At 36.9% G+C, this 27,086-nt stretch overlaps 2 protein-coding genes across 2 annotated transcripts in view; one reads left to right on the forward strand and one right to left on the reverse strand.

The window, feature by feature from the left end:
* nphp4 (nephronophthisis 4) overlaps window positions 1-15,646 on the reverse strand; it is a 165,150-nt gene extending 149,504 nt beyond the window's left edge. Inside the window, exons 1-2 of the mRNA XM_060882077.1 lie at window positions 14,941-15,646; window positions 14,014-14,163 (exon numbers count right to left, since the gene is read on the reverse strand). Of these exons, the coding sequence (XP_060738060.1) occupies window positions 14,014-14,163; window positions 14,941-15,105 (315 nt within the window). The 5' untranslated portion in view covers window positions 15,106-15,646. The remainder of the gene's footprint in view (window positions 1-14,013; window positions 14,164-14,940) is intronic.
* Window positions 15,647-16,976: 1,330 nt separating this feature from the next.
* Window positions 16,977-26,312, forward strand: LOC132854210 (uncharacterized). The gene is made up of 12 exons (XM_060882489.1): window positions 16,977-17,009; window positions 17,117-17,181; window positions 17,548-17,895; window positions 19,082-19,303; window positions 20,697-21,026; window positions 21,105-21,311; window positions 22,075-22,198; window positions 24,172-24,202; window positions 24,283-24,360; window positions 24,480-24,568; window positions 25,532-25,568; window positions 25,792-26,312. The coding sequence occupies exons 2-12, from the start codon at window positions 17,127-17,129 to the stop codon at window positions 25,921-25,923; spliced, it is 1,653 nt and encodes a 550-aa protein (XP_060738472.1). The 5' UTR covers window positions 16,977-17,009; window positions 17,117-17,126; the 3' UTR covers window positions 25,924-26,312.
* Window positions 26,313-27,086: the final 774 nt, after the last annotated feature.

Raw genomic sequence — 27,086 nt, forward strand, 5'->3', positions numbered from 1 at the left:
AGAAATTCAGTGGTGCATGTGTCACTGCCAAACTTTGAATTAGGTGATTGGACCTGTCAAACGGAGCTGCTCAGAATGAATGAATAAATGCATAAATGAATGAATGACTGAATGAACGAATGTCGAACAAGCTGAAGACTAACAGCATTACTGAAGCAGGAGCACGTTGCTTTTCTTTCTAGTAAATTGAATAGTCTTTAAATTAAATTAAAACTGATTTTAACTCAACGTGACACGGAGTTACACCCGACAAACTACTGCAATAAATAAATAAATAAATAAATAAATATGCTAAGCTCCTTGTATTCACTTCATTACCTATTTGGTATAATGCTGCAGCTCTAAGACTATGAGTTATTGTAGAAAGCCAAATGTCCACTACAGGGATCTGCAATCCGCTTTAGACTTGCTCATTTTAAAACCTCATTTCAAACACCTCTCTCTGCATTTGCTTCAAGTTGTGTTGTTTGCGTTAATAAACCTGTAAGTTGCCTGTGTGCATGTGTCTGTGTAGAAAACATTACGAGTGTTAACAAAATGTTAAGAACACGGAGCTACTGTGTTTTAATCTTCAAAGCAGGCTTGACTTACTGGAGTGTGCAAAATTTCTTCAATGAATCTCATGCCATTGTTTATCTACACACTGTGGATTCCAACATGCCTTCATTGTTGTTGCGATGCCGTTTGTATAAAGCTGAAAACATGATAGAATGACAATGCTATAATCTGGTCTTCTTAAATCTTCAGTTGGTCACGCGTCTCCACTTTGGAACTCAGTGACATGAGAAACGTCTTCGCTCCTTTAAGTCGATCTAGTCTGAAGCAGATATCTAACCTGCAATGCTTCAAGCATCAATCCCAGCATCTGTGTCACCTATGGCTTCAACCGAAACTGCCCACGGCATACAGATGTATTGGTGCAGATGCACAACTGGAACAGCTGCTCCGATGATATTACACCAGGTCAAATACTGTATATAATCAGATATGCTCAGATATCAAGCTGTGAGGTTTGACTGCCTGCAAAGCTTTTCACCAATCTTAACTTTTCAAATGATATGAAATTTGTCAGCTTCAAATTAGAAGATCTTCATTTCTATACAGGCCCCATGTCATCTGATCCAGTGATGATATGGCAGAACAAGGAGCTTGCAAAGCCAATCATAGCATACAGCTTTTTAATCCTGATGCCTTAAGATTAAAAGTTTTAAATGATTTTTGACTTCCAAGTATGAGTACATAGTGGACAGCAAGAAAAAGAGGTTGTGACCGCAGTAACATTGCTCACAGCTTCATATACCCGACACTGCGTATCGATCTGTTTGTTAAAGATAATTTCAAATGCACACATTATACAATGATAAAATGGCTTTATTTATAGACATCCTCAACTGTTAATAATGCATTTTAACTCTTTTTATCCAGAAGCCAAAAATAGAATTTCCTCATTTTGTTGTATCCATATTTAGCATCGAATGTCTGTCATGTCACACTCCATGGTGGTGATTAATAGCTCATATAAAAATAGACACTTAAGGCTTTTAGAATTTGGTCTTTATAAATATTTCTGTTTTTACCTAGCCTACTGGGGGTAAGATATTTGTAGAAGTTCCAAAAAAATGAAAATAAAAACTAAAAAATAAATTAGTTTCCCCCGATAAAACACACACAATCCTCAGAGTAAATTGTGATATCAAACCCATTTCTAAGATGCCCCTGAGTGCTTGTTCATAAGCATTTGAAATGTGAAGGTGCTATCTTTAGCCACAAATATTCTGTGTACGGTTATCCCAACAAATGTGAAAACATCTCACCTCCTAAAAGAGTTAATTAAGCAATAACTGCATAAAAAAATGAAGCATCAGTCATCGTCGTGTCCCATCACAACGTTCCTGGTTTGGTTTCAGACTCTTTTGATTCAATTGAACCCAGTGCATTTGCGTTCGTCTTACATCACCACACGTCTTACGTCAAAACACATGAACAAAACAGGACTATGTGAGTAAGTCACCTTATCTCTTCACCGTGTCCCATCATGTTCCCCTGTTGCTCCTGGTACACATGTGCTGTGGAAATGTATGATGTCATTATCGGCATAAATAAAAAAATACATATGCAGGTTACTTTACTTCCAGAACAAGTGTGGACCTCAGATCGAGCTGCATTCACATTCACAGGAATCTCAACAAAGTTTCAGCTCAGCCGAACTCACACCTCCTCCTACAAGTAGTCTCAGGTTTGGTACCGTGGCCCGCTTCTCCACCTGCATAACCAATTTCTCATGCAAACCGTGCTCCGTTTCAAACTAAACTGCCAGTGAGAAAGCCTTCTTAATGCCACTAATCCACCCATCATAGGTAACCAAACTGCTTTGAAAACCCACTGCCAGTGATGGCATATGTTTTAAATGAAAAGACTTTTCATAACAAAGCTATCAACAAATCATTCAGTGGGTGAAAGCATTAAAAATGCTGCAGCGCAGCATACTAATGGAGACATATTAAAATGTCATCTAGTGCAGCAGAGGCACTTTTGCTATTGCACTGAGAGACTGAGAGAGAGAGAGAGAGAGAGAGAGAGAGAGAGAGAGAGAGATATTATTGGATAGCTGTACTCTTGGTGACAGGGTAATTAAAGCAAAGAAGGGCATGTTGGACTACACGGTGTTTGAGTTTTAGTAAAAACAGTATGCTAATGACACATAAAGGGAAGACAACAAAACACTACATGGCCCTTCATCCTCGTGTACACGTGTGTGTTTTCATGTTTTCATAATGGTGCTAGAGAGCGCTGTTTAATACTTCAGTCCAAGATCTCATACTACTGATGTTTAATAGGGTTGAAATCCGATGCGCATGAGGTTCATAGCATATTATTGGTATATTTTCATCCTCAGCGAAGCATTCAGTGAGTCATCGAGCCATGTGGATGTGGGCTGGGCCATTCTGGAGGACGCCACTCCCATCAGGATAGAATAAAGGTGTTCGGTCAGAAGAAGTCTGTATTTATTTGCAGTGACGATTAACTTAAAGGACAAATGGACCAAGACCATGCTAGTAAAATGGCCATCAGAGCAAGCATTCAGGCCTGTTACTGCACTCACATACGCTACTGGACCCCAGTAGATTATATACACCACTGAACTCTGAAAATCTCATTTTTACCCACAGATGTAAGGCCTTATCAGATTATGGGAGCATGGTAAGGATCTTCAAGATTCTGCACCATTGTTGCTCCATTGCATCACATAATTGCTGCAGTTTTGTTTTAAACTGCACATTCATGCTGCAAATCTCTCATTCTACCATGCTCTAATAAAATCCGATCTGATAACTATAAGGCCAGTGTGAGCCTGCTGAACTCATCACCAGATTGAGATAACCTTTTTTTGTTATATTATCATAACATATGTAGCAATTATAAGATAGTTATCTTATAAGATAGTTAACTTTATGTGCCCATAAAGAGATGCATGTATGCAACCACCAGCCTGAACAGTTTATACAAGACAGTTTGTCCCCTGGATTAATTCTGTTAACACCCAGTTCTAACTCCACAAAATGTCTCCACAAAAATCTAGATTCATCAGAACATTATTCCGATTTTCAACTACCCAGCTGTGATCAATTGATCACAGCTTATTGTCAGTATTGGAACCTAATGAAGATTTCTGCTGCTGTATTTTATCCACGTCAAGTTTAAATGGCTTGTGCATATTCTGAGATTCTGCTCACCACGTGGTTATTTGAGTTAACTGAAATACCAGTGTCTTACTGTCAGCTCAAGCCAGTCTACCACTCTCATCTGACCTCTGAAACTTTAGCCATGAATTTGTTCAGCAATTTTTATGGACTGTGCAGTTATACCACATTTTACCTTTAATAAAGTGCTTAACCCCAGGCGATACAGTATATATCCTAAACAAACATATTTTATAAAATGGTATTATATATACATGCACACTTTTTCTTCTTGAAATCTTTTACATTGTCTCCTGTTGTAAGTAAACACAAATGATCTCACAAACGATGTACATCTCATCCAGCATCAGCACCTGGTAGTTCCACCCCTCTTCCACTACATAAGCAAATCTGCCACCATTTATTGCATGTAGTTGAGTAACTCTGCTCTGTCTAACCTAGAGATAAACTTACAGCAATAGATAAACTATACCTAATACCTAGAGATAAACTAACTAGAGATAAACTAACAGCAATGCCAAATTCATCTCACATTCATCTCACATCTGGCACAGTATGTACCATAATGCAACAAGGTCTTTCTATAGTTGTATAGAATTCTTTTATTTAAAAAAAAAAAAAAACAACAATTCTGCTCCAATAATGTAATGTATTGAGTATGAAGCTGCACAATACACAGCAAGCTCTATCTTATTATTGATAATACCCACTGTAGGGTCCATCTTATTCAGCATGTTTTATTGACTTGTACAATAACCCTTCATTTGCAGGCATCTCAATAGTCTTTATACACTCAAGGATCAATCGTTTTCCATTCATAAGGTTTGTTGATCTGAAATGAGTGTTTATTGTGGGGTACTGCTTGCTCAAGGTTCAGTTAAATACTGTAAGGCTGAAATATTAGTGAGTTTTATTTCAACATGATTCAGCAAATTTTCTCTTCAAGGTAATAAAATGTTATGAGGTTCGATCAGGGCTGTAACTTCAAAACAGAGGTTTATATTAATGTTCCTGTTCAAATATTTAATGAATTAAAGAATGTGACATCAGAAAAGGAACAATAAGCAGAAGACGTTTGATATTTAGGCTATGGAAGGAGTCTCCAGTATCAGTCTCAGTATCAGGCTTCCACCACAAAGTCTTCAGGTTTTCCCAACTCACTTGAACATGACAAGCTGATTTAACAACAACAGGTCTAATAAACAAACTTCCATTCATTTATCCATTTTCTATACTGCTTATCCTGCACAGGGTCCCAAGAAAACTGGAATCTATCCCATGGGACTTAGAGCACAAGGTGGGTGACACCTTGGGCGGGGTGTTAACCCATTCACATGTCCATTAACACACTACAGACAATATAGTGAAGTCGATCAGGCATACTGCAAGTGTTTTTGGACAGAAGTACCCAGAGCAAACCAGAGATGTACAGGGAGAACATTTACACTTCAAGCACAGGGCTTAGAGTTGTGCACTTTATTAGTTTCACATTATTAGATGCGACTATAAATGGATATAAAGTACAAAGAGACGTTCATCAACTGTATTAATAAGAAGAATAACACACTTCGAAAGGTTGTGTTAAAGGACAATAATAAACCTCTGGGTTGCTGATTATTTTCCTACAATAGCATGCCTCATGTTTTAATCATTACTTGCTAAAGGCATAATGATAGGATTATTGATAGATTTGTAAATCTTTTTAATGTCATTATTATTCTATTCACTAGGAACAAAGAAACAACAAACTGAACACAGACACATATGACATTATCAAACACACAGATGCACAAAGAAATAACTGATAAAAACCACATTTTGAATAAACGGGGTGTGTGTGTGTGTGTGTGTGTGTGTGTGTGTGTGTGTGTGTGTGTGCGTGTGTGTTTGAAAGCAGCATGGCTCGGATTACTTTGTGAGGAGCTCTGTTTACTGCTTCAGGCTCGTATTTACTCTGCCTTTGGTTTTTCTGTTTGCATGCCTGAGGCCTTGAAAGCTTAGACCTTGGTTTTGTTTATTTTATCAGGAATTGAAGAGGTTTGCGCTTTGTGGTGTTGAAATCAAAAACATGGCCTTGTCCTGTATACAACATCATACGCACTTCAGATCACATCAGATGTGCAAACAGGAAACGCTGCACTCCTTAGTCAATTCCTGATCAAATGGTATACCAAACGCCAAGAACTTGAGATATAATGCAGCAATAACCTAGAGTGCCATGTGCAGAACGTTACGGCTGGATGAGCACTATCCAGAGGATAGCAGAGTTTAGTTTTGACAAGCTGCATATTCAAACTTTTATTTAAAAAAAAAAAAAAAAAAAAAAAAAAAGTTTTATACGGTTACCCCTCTCTGACCTAGGTCAAATAAGTACTAAAGCTATTATGACTATACGTGTATATGAATGCTGAGAAACAGCATCTAGTTCACTGTTGTGAAAGTTATAATCCAGATGCCTAAGTAGCCTAAATGGCATTTTAATGTACGTGAGTGTTAATACTTTTGCACAAAAAAAAATGTGCCTGGCTTTTAAATAATAATATATGATCCAGTTTTGGTCTGCTGATAGCCTGAGAGTGAATGCTTGAGACAGAAAAGTCTGATGAAGCCCCAGGTTAATGATACAGAAAAAGTGCTGACTGCCTGAGCGCTTGCCCCAACTCGGGCCATTACTAAGCATCAGCGCACTCACACACACGCTCTTGCGCGCACACACGCACACACACTCGCACGCGCACACACTCTCACACACACTCTCACACACACTCTCACACACACTCTCACACACACTCTCACACTAAACACTTCATAACTTCAAAACGCAAAACAGATTTCTATAAGTCAGGTACATATGTCAGATTCATCCATACCATTCATTTTGAAATACATAGCTTGTAATACATAGCATCCCAGATAAACTGCACCCTATCACCAGGGACTCTGGACAAAAGGCCGGGGTCCCTGTGTTAATATAAGATACAAGACAATCATGGATACCTCCTCATTCCACAACCGTAGGCATACAGTAAGAGAAGGTCTGGCATGTAGTTTTGATATCAGTAAAGTGTTATAAAGTGGTCTGTAAAGTAAAGAAAAGAAACCAAATCGAACACAGGCTAAAGCCCTGCTCATGTGGAACTTGAGTGTCCAGAACTTGGAACTAATTTACATCTAATATTACATACTTATTTTAGATGACATAAGCTGAGATTTTCAGCTAAACAAAATCTTTGTTGTTAGCAAACCTAGCTAGTTACTGGTCCATACAGCGATCATTAGTTTAGACAAGATTCCAAATTAGCTGCATTCCAAATGATGCTCTTACACTATGCACTACGTACTATTCGGATAGATTTTAGAAGGGTTCTTATTCTCTAAAATGTCATTAAACACCATGTAAGGCAAAGATGCCTCATCATCCAGCATGTTGTCGGCCACCTAGCCTTTTCCTCTACATAAGCAAAGCTGTGAGCATTAACTACACCAAGTGACTAACATGCCACATTTCCATATTTTTTGGTTGGAATTTTCACAGTATATTATATATTATATAGTGCATACGTCTGCAATTTAGGGTGCACCAAAGGTTTGAAAATTGTTTATCATGATGCATAGTGTCAAACTTTTGAACTCAGATGTGCTTAATAAATTGTAACACAATTATTGCAGGGTAGAATTAACAGTCACTGGACCTAATGTTATGCTCAGCTAAAGCTCATGACTCAGAATTTCTGATCTCCAACTACACTGAGAAAAGGGAAACTCTTTCTGTCCATGTAGATTTCCTCCAGTTTCTCCGGTTTTATTGTGCGTCTGGAAAACATGCCAGTAGGTAGATACTCTAATTTACGTCTCCACGGTAGTGTGACATGACGCGGCCTGACCAATTGCACATACAGTAAACACTTCAAGCAACAAGTTCCTCGGCCAAGTAAGTCATGCTGTACTTCAATTCCCTTGCTGAATTTGGTTCTACTTCTTGCCCAGGTAGCACATGGGCCACACTGTGCTAAAAACAGCGTAGACCACTGATTGGTCAGAGACAACAATCGCAAAAACACCCGATTTATGCCTTTGGTTGGAATTGCTTCTCCATCAAAGTGTCTCAATCTTTCCCAAAAAGTCCTTTTAAAGTATCCAGCAATTTAAATAATTAAAGTTGTGTTAAACAGCGAGTTAATGGCTCAGATTCATCTTTATCTATTTACCCAGAGTAATGTTTTCTTATCACTATTTAGCCTGATCTAACATTTCTCCCACATGAACCAATTAAAGTGCTCCATCTTGTAGTTAAGACAACTCCCAAATGGATTCCTATTCACTTCCTAATGCGCCCTAAATAGGCTTTAACACAATGCAACCCAACACACTACCTAGGACCCCACACAAATAGTCTTTTCGGTGTCTTTTTTTATTTTTTTTTAAAAACACCATCTGGTTCAGTTTGCACTTAAACGCCTCTCCATTTTCAATAAAGACTAAATTATTGGCACCTCTGCCTGTGTTTGGGTGAGTGGGAAGCCGTTAAGTGAAAATCTAAGTGGAGGCTCCTCTTTATTTTCCTTAAAAAAAAAAAAATGTTCAGATATGGTAATACTGGTTTTCAGGCCCTCGTGCTACCATTTACACATTTACGGTGTGTCCTGTGCATTACAGTTCACAACACGCATTTTAACGGGGAATAATAGAAATTTTTGGTTTAGTTTCAAAACCATTTATTTAAATCTCAAGTAGTGCTTTACTACTCACACACACAGAGGTGAGAAGAGCTATAAATTTCCTGTAGGTGTGAACAGCATGTGAATGTTTTTTGAGAGAGAGAGAGAGAGAGAGAGAGAGAGAGAGAGAGAGAGGGAGAGAGCACACGCATGGTGCCCTTTGACGAACTGGCTTTCCATACGAGGTGTATTCCCATCTCACACGTGTTCCAGGGACAGGCTTCAGATCCCCGTGACCCTTACCCGCATAAAGAGCTTACTGAAGAATAGATAAATAAATAAATGAAATCCTCTCCTTTCTAATCAATTATACATTAAATAAATCCAGTACTCTTTCCACATATTAAAACAAGAGCGCAGAAGAACAATCTTTATTTTCTCCTGTTCAGAGAAGCCTGGCTGACACTGAGCTTCACATAATACAGAGGGGGAGAGGAAACAAATACAGCGAGACATAAACTCTCTCGATCTCATAATCCTTAAATGGGGCCACCGACTGAGGAAGGAAGCGGAGTGAGGTGTACGGTACACTCTGCTGGCAATGCAATTTATTCTCTATTCTTCCCAGCATCCCAGTTTCAGCAAGAGAACAATCACGTTTATTCAGATAAGTACGAACACACCCACACAAAAGCCACACAATGCTGCTTGGAGCATGAGTGAAGCAGACGATAAGAAAAGACACAGAGAAGGACAGAGAAAAGCTGAAGGTCATCATCAAGAGATCCTGAAAGCAGATTCCATCTTAATCCTTCTTTCTCTTTTTTGGATTCATCTTTGATTGTGATGTCCTGTGGAGGTTTCTGCACCCTGGTTTTGTGCTGTGTGTCCAAGAGAAGACCTTTATGGAGCAGCTGCTCTGAGGGATGTTTTCTCTCCCGGGAGCTGAATTATTGATCGTGTCAGAAGTTTGCCGATCCAGCACATATATAATTGAAGTTAGTTTTCCAGCTTGCATGGAGGAATATGGAGACTTACTGTGGACACAAAGTGCTCCCAATAGCACATGAGCCAGATCTATGGATTTTGTCATATGGGTTAAGCTTTGCTGTCCAAGTGTGTATTGACGAGAGGAAGGGTGCAGAACATGAAAGGATCAGCAGCAGGCAAACACATGAGGCTCCGCACAACATAATGATGGTTTGTGTTTGAAGCCACACTCCAGTGTTTTTCAGGCCAGAAGATATACACCAGAATGTGTGTGAAAATGTGAAAATAACTTCAGTTTTTAGGATGTGCCTGTGGACCAAAAAAAATAAAAAATTATATCATGTCCAGAACCTCATGTCCATGAGCCAAGTTTGTATCTGCATCTATTATGAATATTGTACACCTGTAAACCAAACAATTGCCACCTTAGCAAATGAAAATGTCATAAATACTGTATAGTCAAATGTACCTAGTATTTGCTTTTACATTTACAGCATTTAGCAGATGCCCTTATCCAGAGCGACTTACATTTTTATCTCATTTTTATACAACTGAGCAATTGAGGATTAAGGGCCTTGCTCAGGGGCCCAGCAGGTCCAAAACCTTTCGATTGGTAGCCCAACACCTTAACCACTAGGCTTCCACATCCCCATTTTACACATTTTATATCAAACCAAGTATTAGATAGTTAAACCCTATTTCTAGAAATTTCTACTAATTCCAAATAACAGAAGTCTGTTTCTATTGCCAGATAATTTTGCTAAGTGTCAGCATTTCTTATTTCTAGAAAGAAACAAAATAATTGTCAACAGGACAAAAAAAAGATAGGAGATTGAAAGGAGAGGTCTTGAAATGTCTAGAAATACGTTTATTGCTCTTACATTTGGATAACCATCATCTTATAATAGATAATATTAGATCTATATTCAAGATTTTGTTCACTTGCTAAGATTTTACAGTGTATTCGTATTCGCTTACATCTCTAATATGAAGTATTTAAAACGGTCATTTAAGATCATTTAAAATTCCCTTCATCCAGAAATCTTTAGTGTTGAATGCAGAATGTTATGGTTGTAAATTTAGATCTGCATTTTATAGATGCTCGTTTGAAACTTTTGCTTCACACTTTTCAACATTAAGCCTGCCCTTAAGCTTCAATTAAAAGTAAGATTCAAGGCTGTGCGTCTTCCTTTCTGTACTCAGTACACACATAAAAAGGCTCTTTCTATTTAATTACTGAAAATGCGTACCTCAGATCCATGTGACTGAACTGAATTGTGTCAACACAAAATTATATATATATTTTTTTTGTGTACATAAAGTCTTGGAGATGATAAAAAAAAAGAATAAAGGCGATCTTTGTTGTCTCACCCGGACTGAGGATCGAACCATGTTACAGCCACATTACTGCTTTTAATTTAATACTGTAGTTTAATTTAATACTGTAATTTTTTTTAGTTTAATACTGTAATTCCTGACAGTGCCAACATCCTCACAAGGCCCCATAATGTAATTTGATTACGTTAATACTATATGAATTGATCACGCTCGCTCGACGTAATTCAATCTAGAAACTTGGTAAAATTAGGTTTAGTATAAACCATAACATCATGAGAAACTTCATGCAAAATAGAAGTGATATGTTACCAACCACATATTTGTTCAGTGTACAGGGAAATGTGCACAAATTTACTGCTTGATGTAATCAAAGGTAATCGATGGATAGAGAGCAGGTTGAAAAAGACGTGACAGAAAAAACTGGAGCCTGGAGAAACCTTTCACGCCATCAGAGGAGTAAAACAGGCGATATGATTCAGCCTTGTGTGACAAGCCTAAGGAGGATAAATGCATGTGAAAGACAACAACTATTTGAAGTTCGCCACCGGAAGTTCTAACCTTTTTTTTTTATTTTTTAACAGAAAAAAAAACAAAAAAAATAAAAACAGCAGGCTTCTAGGAATGGTCTGCTTTCTATTGACGCGGCCATTACGCAGTTTGCCTACAGGCGGCTCAGCTGAATTAATGTGCTTATTTTCACACATTAAGGAGCAAAGGGAAGGAGTTCAGCCCCACAGTAATCCATAGAAATCCAAAATCCTGCTGAGCTGTGCTGTGATACCACAGTGCCCTCTGTTGGTCACAAAGGAGTGAAGCATGATTGCAACACTGCACTTTTCTAAGCACTTGTTAGGAAATCCAGTGATTCATGAGGGTCTAAAAGGCGGAATCGATACACATGCGGCCAGTGTGTCACATCGTGGAAATATGAGCAGTTTCTGCAAACCAACAGACTCTCATTAGACAGGGGCTTTAGACTTTAATCGTCAGGAGAATAGATAGATTGGACCCTGCGGACGCAGCTCAGGCTGGAGTATCAGACTCACGGCACACGGATTATGTTGCAGATGAAGTGGAATTTAGCAATAAGGGCAAAACCTGCAAGCCAGCATTACTAGCATGATCATTTTGAACAGGGGATTAAGTTAGCACATGCAAAACCCTGTGTAAAGGGTACGAATTGAATATTTCTGATCCACACTTAAAGCTCCAGTTGTAGCAAAAACAAGCTTGTATCACTGTGAGGGTTGGTAATTAACTTCCATCCTCCAACTCTAATGTGTCTCGCAAACATTTGTTTTGTCATAGGCTTCCTTGCTTAGAGACAGGCTATAGGGAACACACTGCTTTAATACTATCTCTTTTTCTCGCCTAATCACTCTTTCTGTTGGGAGTCTTTCTACGAGGCGTATATTAAAACACATCCATCATGGCTGACAGCTCTTCTGCAATCTCACACAGTCGTCCTCCTGCTGCCTCTGTTACTCGTTGCAGAAGCGCTGCTGAGTTCTGATTTCGGTTTAGAGCCGACGAGCACAGAGCTGAAGATATGCAGCAAATGGATAGCCACGTGTAGTTCTGATTAGACACGATTTCACCCTCAGACCCCGATTTGGACACTTGGGGTTTGGGCATGTCAGGAATGAAAAAGCTTCAATGGGAGACTTTTAGTTATTTCAATCCCTCAGAGGCACTTGGCTGAGATTCCGGCATTATAAATAACATCAGAATAAATAATATATATTTTATTATCATTGTGGGGCAGTGGTGGCTCATCAGTGGTTGTTGATCAGAGGATCGAGGTTCATGCCCCAGCACTGCCAAGCTGCCACCGTTGGGCCCTTGAGCAATGCCCCTAACCCAGGGGCGCTGTAACCTGACTGAACATGCGCTCTGATTCCAACCTCCAAAGTTGGGAAATGCAAAGAAAGAATTTCACTGTACTGTAATGTATGTGACAAAATAATGGCTTCTATTTTATAATATTATATATAAATCATGCTGGACACTTTGTTACAGTTCCCTCTATATGTACTGTAATAGTGAGGACAACTCTTTTGTTTTTGACGTACCCTTTGCTAAACTTTTTGGATATCAGTTCCTGATACTTACATCTAGATGTTAAACAGCTTAACACATGGCACCTTTTGGCTGAACAATACTATTTTAAGTGATCCATCCCAAATTCACCAACTATCCATCCTAAATAGTATCTGAGATCTGTAGTAGGTTGAAATGAATATCCCAAAGGTACCCGGACGGTCAAATCTTTCGGGATGATGTTCAAACTGTGGCTGCATGAACACTTTCAGCTCATATTCCCCACAATTCCTTGTGCAAGGGATTTGTTAGTTTTTTGGAAAGGATTGCTTCAGCACATTTTATAGACATTTTAGAGAAATGTAAATAAAATGTTGTAAAATACTTCATGGGAATAGGAAATATAATTACATAGGGTAATGCATGAAGAAACGTTGAAATCCAACATGGAGTTTGTTTACAGTGACTGAATGCGTTACTACACAGCAGCGTTCTCATCAGTTATGATGTATTAGTATTTCCCAGTATTTGTACACTTGTACTGCACAAATACGTCCAGAAAATGAATTAACACCTTTTCACCAATCAGATTTGAGAATTCAAACGTTAAAAAAAAAAGCAAATGCTTTTACGCCGTTACATGCAATTATCTCAGACATTCCATTATAAATGATTAAGTAGATTTTTTAAGAAAAAATCTTTTAAGAAAGATTTTTTTATCATATGCTTAAAAATGGACAGTTTAAAATGTACCTCACCCAAACAGGCCTTACCACTTAGTTCTGCATTATTTAATAATCCATATTTCATCTTCTCTTCTGTTGGACATAAAAGACGATGACATGACCAGAATGAGCTCCAGCTTTAGTTTGGTAATGTGTAATGGACATTAAAAATACATGAGTGTCGTTTTCCCAGGATTTATTTAACTGGATTTTGAGCTGATGCTTTGCTATGCTGTGACGGTGCAGGACTGCAGTATGTCGCCACTGTATCAGCTTATTAATAATCATCTGTATTACATTTATTACCTGCCAACTGTTAATAATTTATTGTATTGAATATGTGCAATAATCTTCCACTATGGCACTTTATGACTGCACACATTGTTTACACTTATTTTTGCTATTATGTCTGAGTAGAAGTGTAAAACGTAAGCATAAGTATGAAGGACTAGTTTTATGAAGACTGACCATCACAAACGTGTAGCCATTTTATCTTAGGAAGTGTTTATTTAAACATAAAAAAAGAGAGGTTTTTTTCCCTTGAATAATGAAATCTCCTACCTCATTAAAATGCACTTTGCTGGGTTGTTCCTGATTTTGCTTAGTGGCCTGATGTAGTTTGCTTTTCCATGTCCTTCCAAAGAAACGATGAAGACTGTTGTCAAACAGAGTGACACGCAGCTCAAACCTGTCAGATCTCACTTCCTCAACCTACATACAAATCAAACACACAGGACTGTGGTTGGTTGGTTGGTTTTGCGAGTGAGTGGCTATAGCGTCTTCTTACAACACAAGCAACATGACCAGATATCTTTAAAAACATGATTAAAGACTATAAACAGTCTTGTGTCTGTAATAAATAGTTTCATCATAGTGAGCATCATCATAGTGGTTGAAATGAGACTCTTGCCTGTGAGAGCACTTCAGTTCTGCGAGCACTGAACACTGACATACAAGCTTCCTTTCCTCTGACATGTCTACACTTTGCTTTCAAGTGAAGGTGCAGTTCCACTCATTTCACTTTAATGCTCATGCTCAGAGATTCTGTTTCATTACAAAAGAACGGAGAATTGTACACAAAAAGGTAACTAATGTGAAATTGAATAAGAACCTGATTAGATTTATTTTTTTATTATTATTTGTTTAACAACTCAAACAAGCCCATTTATATTTACATCCATGTACACAAAGCACCGGGCACAAATAACGGTTTAACTAGACAGTGCCTGGAGGATTTTGTGATTGCAGAAATTAGTAAGCAACTCTCAGGGTTTTTTTTTCCAAAACATTTCACGGAGTGATGTCATCACATCCAACATTTAGCCAAAGCCACTTTCGAATGTTCGTCACTTGTTGTTAATGGACATTTCCATGGAGAAATCAAGAGTTTTGTCTAATTTCATTAGGGGGGCTAATAATGTTGTATATGTATATATATATATATGTATATATGTGTATATGTGTGTGTGTGTGCGTGTGTGTATTCACCTGGTTTAATTGAAGTCCGTCCAGTCGTTTAAGCACAAGTTGGAAAGCCTGGATCGGGCCATGTGCTAGCCGGGATGTTTGGCTTGGAGGAGGAATCACTCGGTTTTCATAGAAAATGCGCTTCCAGTCCGACATTTGGACAGCATGCGTTATATCTCCTCTCATCAGACAATCAGACAATCAGAATCAGAATCAGATTTATTGACCAAGTGTATTGACACACACAAGGAATTTGGTTCCAGCTGTTTGTGACTCTCAAAAGTACAGACATAAATAACACTATACTATACAAACTATACAAGACAATGCAGACGATGAGATACTGATCTCAGTGATCAATAGCAGTAATCAAAGCTGCAGCATCCTCCTGTTTCCCCCTGAAGGCCAAAAACTAACCCGAGAAGCCCTCATGAGCATCTAATTCTGTTCAATTAATCCAAAAATTAATATCACAGCAATCGGTCCATCGTCTCCCTATAAAACACTCCAATCTCTGCTTTTCACAAACTCTGTTGCTATTACTTGTGGTTAGCTAGCTGCTAGCTAGCTCATTTAACTGTGTATTCGGCTTTGATACAATCTCCACTTCAGTAGATTTATTCACACCAATCATATCCTTTTTTCAACGCAAATCAGTACAAGGTCTCAAATAAAAAAAATCACGAAGTTAGAGGTAAATGCCTGCCAATGCTAGCTTTCCATCATGTCATCGCCGCCATGTTGTTTACCGTTAGCGCTTAGCAGCTGTTGCCAGGTGACCAGAGTTGGCCGTTCTTCCTCGGTTGTATTTATAACCAGAGGCGCCGCCATCTTGTGTTGTGGCGCTTAAATACTGATCCGAGTGCATTGATTCAAAGAGTCGAATCCTCAAAATTCTCATAGCTCTAGGGTTTATAACTTTTAATAACCCTGGAGACTTTTTCCATTATAAAATAAGTCACAATCCATTAGCTCCAGGACTAATGGAATAATTAAATTAGTTAGGTCAATTATGCTAGATATCTAAATATGTAGTTAGGACTATATATGAATTAACATGATCTAGCTAATAAACCTACTGCTTAAGGTAGTGTTCACTTCACCATACTGTAGGTCACTTGGTTAATTGTTATCATAATTATTTAAAATAATATTATCTGCATTTCTCAGATAGTTTAGGTGTATATGTGGTGTACTTGGCAACCAACAAGGATCATATAACTAAGGCTGTTTTGTGCACTTTGTTAACAAATTGAAATGATGATTAAAGAAATCCCAAAGGCTGCGCTTGTCATACCCACTAAATTTCAATTTTGTGCTAATTTGCACACTATTTACTTTGTGTGGCTTAGACAACTTATTTTTAGTCCTTACCTCTGTGTTGTTTTATTGTGTAGTACTGTGTCAGATATATACAGGTTGAAATGACAATAAAAGCTTATTGACTTCAAAATTTATGTAATACAGATGAACTGTGTTGAAGCCTACTGAAGAAATAATTTTTTTAACATAACAGATATAATTTCAACACTTCAACACAAAGTTGTTGTTGTTTTTTTTTGTTTGTTTTTTGTAATTTTACCATTTTATGATTTTATTATTGTTTGTATTTTTTTAATTTAAAAATTTGGTGCCACTTTTCTGTATGTAAATAAATAAATAAATAAATAAATAAATAGTGCAGAATCAAAAGCCAAACGTTTGCAAGATTTTGGACCTGAAAAACGTTTGCAAGATTTTGGAACTTTTGTTTGTTTGTATGTTTTGTTTTGTTTTTAAGATTTTCAGCAGACAATTTATTTATGCTCATGTTTCTTCTTCTAGTAGTATCAGAGCCAGGAATAATAATTTATAAGAAGACGTGTACAAATGTTTTTGGGTTCTATTAGGTTTGCTGTTAGGTTTTTTAATTGTAATTAATTGTGCATCTTTACATTTTTCCCATATCTGACCTCTTGACTTTACTGCACTGGTGACATTGAAGTATGAACAAAAAGAGGAAGGAAACAAAGCTTTTCGTCCATATTACACAAAAACCCTCAGCTTTGTCCACTTCTGCACTTTGTCCACTTCTGCTTTGTGCTAACTCAGTAAGTAATAATTCTTATTCTAAAATTATTTTCAAGCCTTTCCTCGGAGCATCAACATTATATGGACATTAAAGCAACAGATTTTACAAAACATATTTTCCTCTCAGAAAAGTTAAAATGTTGCTGGAATTTGCTGGTGTTCTGCACTTGATCTTTCAGATACATGCTCAAGGTACCGTCTCTTTCTCGTTTCTTAAGAACTCTATATAATGCCAAAACAGATGACTATCAAAATCAATTATTATTGATAGATTAGCATATAAAGCAATGTTTTAGTAGTTATGTTAGCTAGAATATTCATGAAACCATGACAGCAAGAATAAATAGTGATTTTTCTGTATATTTAATGTTGTTAAAAATTGTAATGTTTCTGTTTAATTTATACATTTCATTTTATTTATACCTTTATTGATAATCTATATGAAAAACTATAAACCTTTAATAAACTGTACATACAAAATAGACTATACATGATAAAATTATACATATGCTGTATACTTTCTCGATCAGTGTGTGTGTTTGTGTGTGTGTTTTGCAGTCTCCCCTTATCAGACAACCTGGACTGTGACGTGTGACGATGAAAACATCTGCACACCTGAAACGTCACATGTGTTCATTAAGTGCTCTTACACACACACCAACATCCACACTGTGATCTGGTTCAGTCCTAAACAGAAAGAGAAATGGAAGAACGAGTATTATCCAGAGGATCTCACTTTGGACTCCGACTTAGCTGGTCGTGTGAATCACACCGAGACTCTAAACTCCAGCACTCTGACAATAAGAGACGTGACACTCAGAGACTCAGGAGAATATCGCTTCATTCTCGTTACAGCAAACAGAGAGAAATATCTCAGTTCAAAAGCTGTGACTCTAAAAGTGACAGGTGATATTTTATTCAAATGATATACTGATTGATTATAGATTGGGTAGAGGATTTATTCACAAGCTTCAGAATTTTTTACCCCAATTTTCCTTACCTCATTTGTTGTTTTATCTTGTTTGGTTGGGGATATACAGTACTGTATTTAACCTTTATTTATTCCACTTGTCTTAAATTTTTTCCACTTACTTCTAATTCTTTTTCTTCTACTTCTTCTTCCTCTTTTTTAACGTAAGCATTTGATGTATTTCTCTATATTGTCAGAGTTGTGTAATTTTGTTTCCTAATGTACCATTTCTAAGAATTTTAGAATTTTTAGAAACTACAGCCGTATTTAATACCCAGAGTGCAAGAATTTCATAAAAAAGTCACAAGTCATTTCACTGAAATACTAGAACACAGATACATACAGTAAATGTGCTGTTATTTTGATGCACACTTTTATTATACTCAGCGCAAAAGACTAAATCTACACTAAAGACTATAGCAGACAGGGCAACAGCCAATTTTGACATCAATAGAAGTCTGATAACTAACCAGGGGTAACAGAGAGCAGGTGTAAGTGATCATTGGGACATTTGACATGCTAGGGCTGATGGGTAAAGTAGTTCAGTGTCGATTCTTGTATAACCATGAATGCTTTCAGTGAACTGATTTTGTACTGGACAGATGTTTCTTAGCTTTATTGGACATTACATAACCTGACAAAAAAGGTTTTTCAGGTTTCATATTTTTCAAGATGTCTCTGGTTAAATAGGATAAAAATCTGCTTACAGAAATGCTCAGGTTGGCTAATGTTAGCTATCGGACTAGCTTTAATAATCAGGATTATGCAACATGAGCTCAGAATACTGTCTTAAAAATAACTTACATGTGTAAAAAAATCTGTAATATGACATCTGATATTAATGAAATGAGTCTTTATGGCAGCTGTTACCTCCCGGAATACATCTCTATAAATGTTTCTGATTATTATGTAAGCTGTCTTAAAGGGCTTCAGTAAATTGTTACCAAAACAATTGTTAAAACTGTTTTGCAATTTGAAGTCAAAATAATCTGAAGTCTTTGTTTGTTTGACAAATTAATATTTTAATATTTTACCAAGATTTAGTTATTTCCAGTTAATGTCCCACATTTTTAATCTTCTGACCCAAACAAAGCACTGTATAACTGCTGTAAATGTATTCAGACCTGCAGGTGTGGATGCATCCTGGCATCACGGAGCAGGAATTACATCTCACATGTGGCACTCAGTGCAGACTGGCTGCAAACTGGGACACCTGGTGGAAGGATGGCAAGCGTATAAGCTCTAAATTTAACAGCGAGCCTCTTGTCTTATCTGCCGGTGATGGAGGAAGCTACTTCTGCTCGATCATTAGCAAGGCAGTGATGATCCATTCCCCTGCAGTGTGTGAGTATGACACGTGGACATTTTCCTGTATGAACATTAGGTCTTAATTCCTTCCTGCCTCTGCACTCCTGTTCCTTATGTGTCTAATTGTCTCCCCTATTTATCCCTGCAATGCTGAATCTTTGTCATTGTGGTGTCTCTGTTTTGCTGTTTTTGTGTTTCGGTTTCTTTTCCTTCCCCAAGTTTCTTTTCCCAGTGTTTTCCTTGTTGTGTTGTGTTATGTTATGTTAAAAAATCGTGGGGTTGTTTTTTTCTCTATCCCTGCGTTTGGGTCTGGTTTTATCTGTGAAGACACCCCACTTTTTCTGACTATATATATATATATATGTTTGTCTGTATATATATACAGAAGAAGTGATCAAAAAGAAGAAAGGTCTGTGTGCAAAATGATGCAAACGTGGATAAATGTGGATAAAAAAGTGGATAAATGTTTACAGAGGTAGTACCGATGGGTGTGTCTATATTTAGTGTGCAGTGACTTTTCTAATAAGAAAATCCTAGTATGCAGATAGAATAAATGAACCCAAAATATGTGTATGTAGCAGACATCGTGTTTATCCTCCCTGAAAAAAAAAACATGCCAAAAAAATCCAGGACCTCCATTTTTATGTTTATATCCTCCTGATTTCTTCTGCCTTCTAAGCCTGAGGTCTTCACCAAATGGAAGTGAAAATAACTGCTACCAGAAGCAAATTTCACCTCCCTCATCCATGGTGACTTTTATTTGTGTCTGTTATGCCCATTTCTTTAGTTGAAAAATAAAAACAAAATCACCATAACGGTTTAACGAAAATCTTAATGAGATGTCGGTACCTCTGGTGAAGTCCCTTTGAAAGTCAGGTTAGTTTTTGTTCGACATCTGGCTAGCATTAGTACAGAATATTATAATAAGAGCCTAAAGAAGTACTTTTTTGAAGTGTCGATCAATGAATACATCGATACTAGTTCACTAGTTCATGGACTAAGAATATCATCAGTCTAAAACTCTGGTGGAAAGTAATACAGCAAGAATTTCATCATTTGAAAACGTCTTTTGAAGCCTGCCAGTGACTCAGTTGTTGATGTTGAGACATCTACAGTAGGTGAAGTTGGTGAAAAGTCTTCCTTGTAACTGCCTATAATAAAAGTCTAACTTAAAAAATGGCTATTTATCGAAATATATTTACATAATTTTGACACACCCCATTATCCTGAGCAACTTAGAGATATAAAAGGATGTTGCATAGATTTTATTTGCACAGCTAAGCACTTGAGGCTTAAAAGCCTTGCTCAATGGTCCCACAGGGACAGCTTGGCAGTCCTGGGATTTGAGCTCCCAGCCTTCTGAGCAGTAGTCCTGCGTTATGTCGTTTTCTTTTACCACCTAATCTTCTCAAATTCATGGCTCTTGCAGGTGTCTGGAAAAAGAACTGTTGGAATGTAACATACGCTCAGAGAACAGTATGTGCTTTCAAAGGTTCATCTGTGAGTTTCCCCTGCACTTATTCATATCCCAGTGGACAAAAAGTCAATAAAAGCTACTGGACGTTCAATCAGAATGACGTGAGTCTCTTGGAGCAGTTTGCAGGTCGTGTGGAGTTTGTCAGAGATAAAGAGAATGACTGCACTCTAAGACTGACTAACCTTAAAGACAGCGACTCTGGAGATTATCGCTTTCTTTTCACTACTCATACCACAGAGCCAGTCTTCAGCAGCTCACTCAGGGTTCAGCTGATTATAACAGGTGAATAAATGACATTTGTGGATGTTGAAATATAAAAATTGTCCACATTACATTCCTCATGGTGTATTTGTACTGTAGATTTTCAGGTCAGGGTGAGTTCTTCCAGCACATCAGAAGGACAGACAGTAACACTGAGCTGTATCACCAAATGTACTCTTCCTAAGCATACAATCAGCTGGTACAAGAACAGCCAATGTGTAATGAACAAACTCACCAAATATAACAACCTGTATCTGAATGCATCTAGCTACAAGGACACAGACACCTACACTTGTGCTGTGAGAGGTAATATGACTTTTCTTTAGCCATCTACAGTATATGTATGTTTCATTCAGAACCAGGATGGAAATTATAAATCCTTTCTTAAGCATATAAAGCCTGAATGTATCTACACATGCAGTATACAAGAAGTACAGGAAGAAGCTCAGCTATAAGACTACAAAGACCGATTCTGCAGATTCTGACAGTATAAGGATGAGCACACTGTGACTGAAACTCACAGAGCCAGAAGCAAAAAACACTTTATTATTAACAACTAATATAATAGTAATATGGTAATATGTAAATAATATAAACTGTATATATATATATATATATATATATATATATATATATATATATATATATACATATACATATATATATATATATATATATATATATGTGTGTATATATATATATATATATATATATATATATATATATATATATATATATATATATATATACATATATATATATATATATATATGTATATATATATATATATATATATATATATATATATATGTATATATATATATATATTCCAAGTGTCATAATTATTCAAATACACCATTTTAGATTGAACATGTCGTTTTCAAGCAAAATTCAAGCAAAATGCTTCAATTCTGTTAAACCAATAAAAAGTTTTATATTATCTTGCTCAAACAAAATTCCAGAGAGTATAAGTAAAAGTAAATAAGAATAAATAAATGTCAATAAATACCGTATGTCTTGCATAGTGAGGCTAATATTATGTATTTTATGTGTTTGTTTCTCTGTAAAGACACTGCCAATCAGAACTGTACTGCAGCTTCAATTGGCGATCGGTGGTGGATTCAGTTTGCTATATGGGCAGCAGGGGTATTCATGGCTGTTTTAACTCTACTTATTGTTATTCAGCTTATCAGGTGAGTAACGGACTGTATATGTGGGTATTACTTGGTCAAAAGGTTGTGGACACCTGACCATCACACACATATGTGGGCTTTTGAACAGTATGTTCTAGCATTAAGAATTTCTTTGGACATAAGCTGCCTTGTCCACATGTTCAAGCGTGGCACTGCCTATGAGGTCCATAAACACATGGGTTGATATGGAAGAACCCCTCACCAGAGGTAAGAAGAACCAGAGGTGGGAGTAAGTCACACATGTGCAAGTCACAAGTAAGTCTCAGGTCATAAATGTCAAGTCAAAGTCAAGTCGAATCTTTTTTAATATTCGTCAAGCAAGTCTCAAGTCAGGGGTCATGGTGGCTTAGTGGTTAGCACGTTTGCCTCACACCTCCAGGGTTGGGGGTTCGATTCCCACCTCCACCTTGTGGTGTGGAGTTTGCATGTTCTCCCCGTGCCTCGAGGGTTTCCTCCAGGTACTCCGGTTTCCACCCCAGTCCAAAGACATGCATGGTAGGTTGATTGGCATCTCTGGAAAATTTTCCGTAGCATGTGAGTGTGTGATTGCGTGAGTGAATGAGAGTGTGTGTGTGCCCTGTGATGGGTTGGCACAATGTCCAGGGTGTATCATGCTTTGATGCCCGATGACGCCTGAGGCACAGGCTCCCCGTGACCCGAGAATAGTTCAGATAAGCGGTAGAAAATGAATGAATGGAGTCTCAAGTCTCAAATTTGCGACTTGAGTCAAGTCATATGACTCGAGTCCCCCATCTCTGCCCTTAACACTATTGAAGACCATTGGGATAAACTGAAATGCCGACTACATGCCAGGTCACACCTGACATCAGTACCTGACCTCAGTAGCACTTTTGTGGCTGAATGAACACAAATCCCCACATCCAGAAGAGTGGAGGCTTTAATGCCAGCAAAGGCAGACTACATATTGAACAACACACACAAATACATACGTATGGGTGTGTGGTCAGTGTCTACAGTACATATGTTTGTGTTTGTGTATTGTGCCAATATATGGCCATATTCTAAGGCCATATAATGTGTAAGTGATCTGTTGTACTTGTCATTATTAAAGCATTATGTTTGCCCTTGTTTAAGAAAATCTGATACTAATGTAAATTTAAACACAGTGCTAGTGCTAGAAAAGCATGTATAAATAACAGATGAGTGAGGTTTTGTGGCTCATTGGTGGTGGGTTTTGTATATATTTTTACCAGCATAATGTTTGCAGAATATTACAGAAAGCTTGTGTTTGCTCGTCCCTTCAGCTAGTCTGAGATGCAATGTAGATGTGAAATGTAGATGTGGTTCATACTGTATCTGATATAATAAGACAGATTAACATGAGTTTTATTGTCTGTTAATTTATGTACTTTTATATTTCAGAGAGTGACTTTATTAATGTGTTACATTTGTGAGCTTTACCGGTGAAGCTCAGCAAGATCAATGGACTAACTTTGTAAAAAAATAGCAAGATTTTATTATAGAAACATGACGATCGATTCAGTATTCCAGTGTGTAAGTAGTGAGTATTATTAATGTGTTAATTAAGTTCAAAGTACAACTTGCCTACAGTACATTGCTTCATTAACAGTTGTAGCAATATATGTATGACTGCTTCAGCCATAATCCTAATTCTCAGTCCTTTCACAAACTACTATACTGAAAGTGGATAGAAAATGGGAAAATGTATAGTTTTGCTAGCTTTCAGACACCAAGAGGCTGAGTAAGCAGGAAAGAAGTTACTTTAGTGTAAACAAGGAGCTGATGTAAGCAGTTTGCTAATCATGATTTGTACTTCGGAGGCATTGACGTCAGTGGTACCAAATATAGTCACGTCCGATTTGAAGAGAACGAATGTCAGAAATCTCTGGACTGAAAGACTTTGCAGTCTATAAACAACAAGATACAGATAACACAAATGATGACACAAATGTGAATTATTGTTACAGAAATGATTTTGTTTGTGTGTTTAGGAGGGCAAGACAAAAAAAGAACGATACTCAGGTAGGAACTTTCTCTAAACTAGACCTTGTCCTTCTCATTCTCTTCTTGTGCTTAAAAATGTGTGTACCCTCCAACCCTAGAGTGTTTCAAACCCTGTAGATGACACATACACAGGGCTGGACCCTACAGCCATGTCTCTCACTTATGCTACTCTTGGAGTAAGTGTTCATTTGAATGTGTGTAAATACTGTGTGTGTGTGTTACAGTGGTCTTAGTGGTCTCTCAGCTTGTTTTTTTTTTTTTGTTGTTGTTTTTTTTGCTGTATTTTAATTTTCAGGATATAGAGGTTTCACTAACTGACACCTACACTGCTCTAAGCCTAGCAAACCAGTCCTCTGAGTACAACACACTGTTTGCTTATTCAAGGTATGATGTTCTCAGCCACCCACTCACAACACACTGGAGCAAACATAACTTTAATATCCAAAGATCTGAATCCTACTGAGAGAAAAAAATAACACTGTTGTACCTTTAACCATTTGCTGGCAGTCTGTTCTAATTAGAGGTACAAGCATTAAAGATATAAAATGTTTACCTGTATTGTTAGGAAGCGTATTTTTAAAGCGTATACATTGCCACATCACAGACACATACAGAAACACACTTTCTGTTTCTCACACATCCTTTGCCATTATTAGTGCAGGCGTATGTGAAGTATTACACAAGATGCATGCACTAAAGGGAAAGGCTAAATGTACAGTATAAGAATGGTGCCCTGCCCTGGACTGGTCTTCCATCCTCAATGTATCCCCAGCTCATGCACCATGTTCTAAGAATATTTGGGAATTCTGCTGCATTTAGAAGAACTAATATGGGCCCACTGTAGCAGGATTCACTCTGTCCCATGCTCAGAGGACTGGCTGAAAACAGGACAGTCATTAATGTCCACTGGGTTGCCAGATTGTGATGGTTCAAAATACTCTATCTTGTTTCATAGCAAATTAATGAAATTAAATCTATTTAATTTCTATTACGGTTTATTAGTGCAGCCAGAATATCTTTGATGTACAGAAACATTTAAATAGATATTGCTAAAACTGATAGAAGGACAGGATTATTATTGAATGGATAGTGTATGTTCATCTGCAGCATTAATAATGACCCTGACCAGGTATATCGAGTACATAGCAGCATTTACAGTGATTAAAAAAAGCACTTTTACAGTGTATAATAAGATACTTTTTAATCATGAGGTTAGTCTGATGCAGCTAGAAACTCTTAGTTTTCTCATGTTTAACAGGTGTAATGAAATCATTTTTATTCAGCTACAAAAAATAAAACTTATAACAAATAATGTCTAATCTGATGTTGCTGATCTTGTGTGTTCAGGATGACGAGCAGAACGGAGCGATACACACACACTCAGGTGCTGACCTTATTTATAAGCGATATGCTATAATCTTTTTGTGGGCATTTATTAGGTATGTGCTGTTGTTGTCTAGGCTTGAGAATGATGTGTTTTCTGTGTTTAACCTGTTCATACATTTGTCTGTGTGATGTGTAGTGTGTGTCAAAAGAGAGAAATCATATAGAGATTTACTTATAGATTACTACATTTTCATAGTATTATCATTTTGTTTCTCTTTTAGGTTGTAAAGGTTTCAGACAGTAAAGTACAGAGAGAAGCCTCAGACTCAGCATATGAAAATGTAGAATGTAATGTAAATGTAGAGTTAAGAACTGGTCCACATTCAATACACAAGTCCAATCAAATGAAATAGATAAACAAAATTCACATGACGTATGATAGATTTATATTTAAGTCACAGCCTATTATATGTGTATGCATAAGTCTTTCAGTTTTATTTATAACAGACACAATGGTCTCAAAGAAGATTTACAGATGTGAATGTATAAATGTGCTTATTTAAAAAAAAAGGTGTACTTTTTTTTTTTAAATCAGTCTTGTCCATACTGATTGATCCTGCAGTCAAAACACAACGACTATTTTTTTTTATTATTTGTCTTGTGAAATTCTTTAAACTTAATGCAGTATGAGAGTAAAAATACCAATGTCAATGCCAATACCAATTTCAATGTGCACTTCAGTGTGTCTATACCGCTCCCTGTAATACCGCGTCTGTCCGCAAGAGGGCTTAATTCCATTGTATTGAGTATCTTGATTTGACAGACAGATCTCATGTGTGGTTCATTAGTTAAAGTACATCATAAACTAATGTACTTTGACTGAGCAACTGCCTTTTCCTTCTTTATATATATATATATATATATATATATATATATATATATATATATATATATATATATATATATATATATATATACATACATATATAAAAAGTGAAGATGTGGACCATGAAAATTTATTTTTGTGTGTTTTTCACACCTTAGTCTTTGCACTGTTACTTCCATTGGATTACATTAATGTTATTGTCTTCCTGCGGTTCTTTTTTTTCTCCTTTTTACCTGGAGTGTTTGCTTTTTTATTTCCTTTCATAAAAAATTACAGCCTGACTGTCTGACTGTTTTGTTACACTCCACTAAGTCTTCTCATTTCATTTTTTACTGTTTAATACAGATTCTCAACATGAAAAGGGAATTTATTTAGATGGTATAACAGATACACATGCAATACACACATTCACATTAACTTTCCACAAACAATCTGACCACAAATTAGACAATTAAATAAAAAATTATTTCTCGATTACAAAGACCAAAATATGCGTCTCAAAGTTTAACATTCAACAGTTGATTATCACAGCAAATATATCAGTTTATTTATGTCTGAAACATTAACTGGCAACTGGCTACTGAATTCTTGTACTGACAAAACAAGTATAATAAATGTGAGACCTTAGGGGATGTCACAAATATTTTGTTAATAGCTTTTATTATTTGGATGAGATGCTACAATCTCTGC

Source organism: Tachysurus vachellii, chromosome 11, assembly GCF_030014155.1.
Source record: "Tachysurus vachellii isolate PV-2020 chromosome 11, HZAU_Pvac_v1, whole genome shotgun sequence".
Lineage (NCBI taxonomy): Eukaryota > Metazoa > Chordata > Actinopteri > Siluriformes > Bagridae > Tachysurus > Tachysurus vachellii.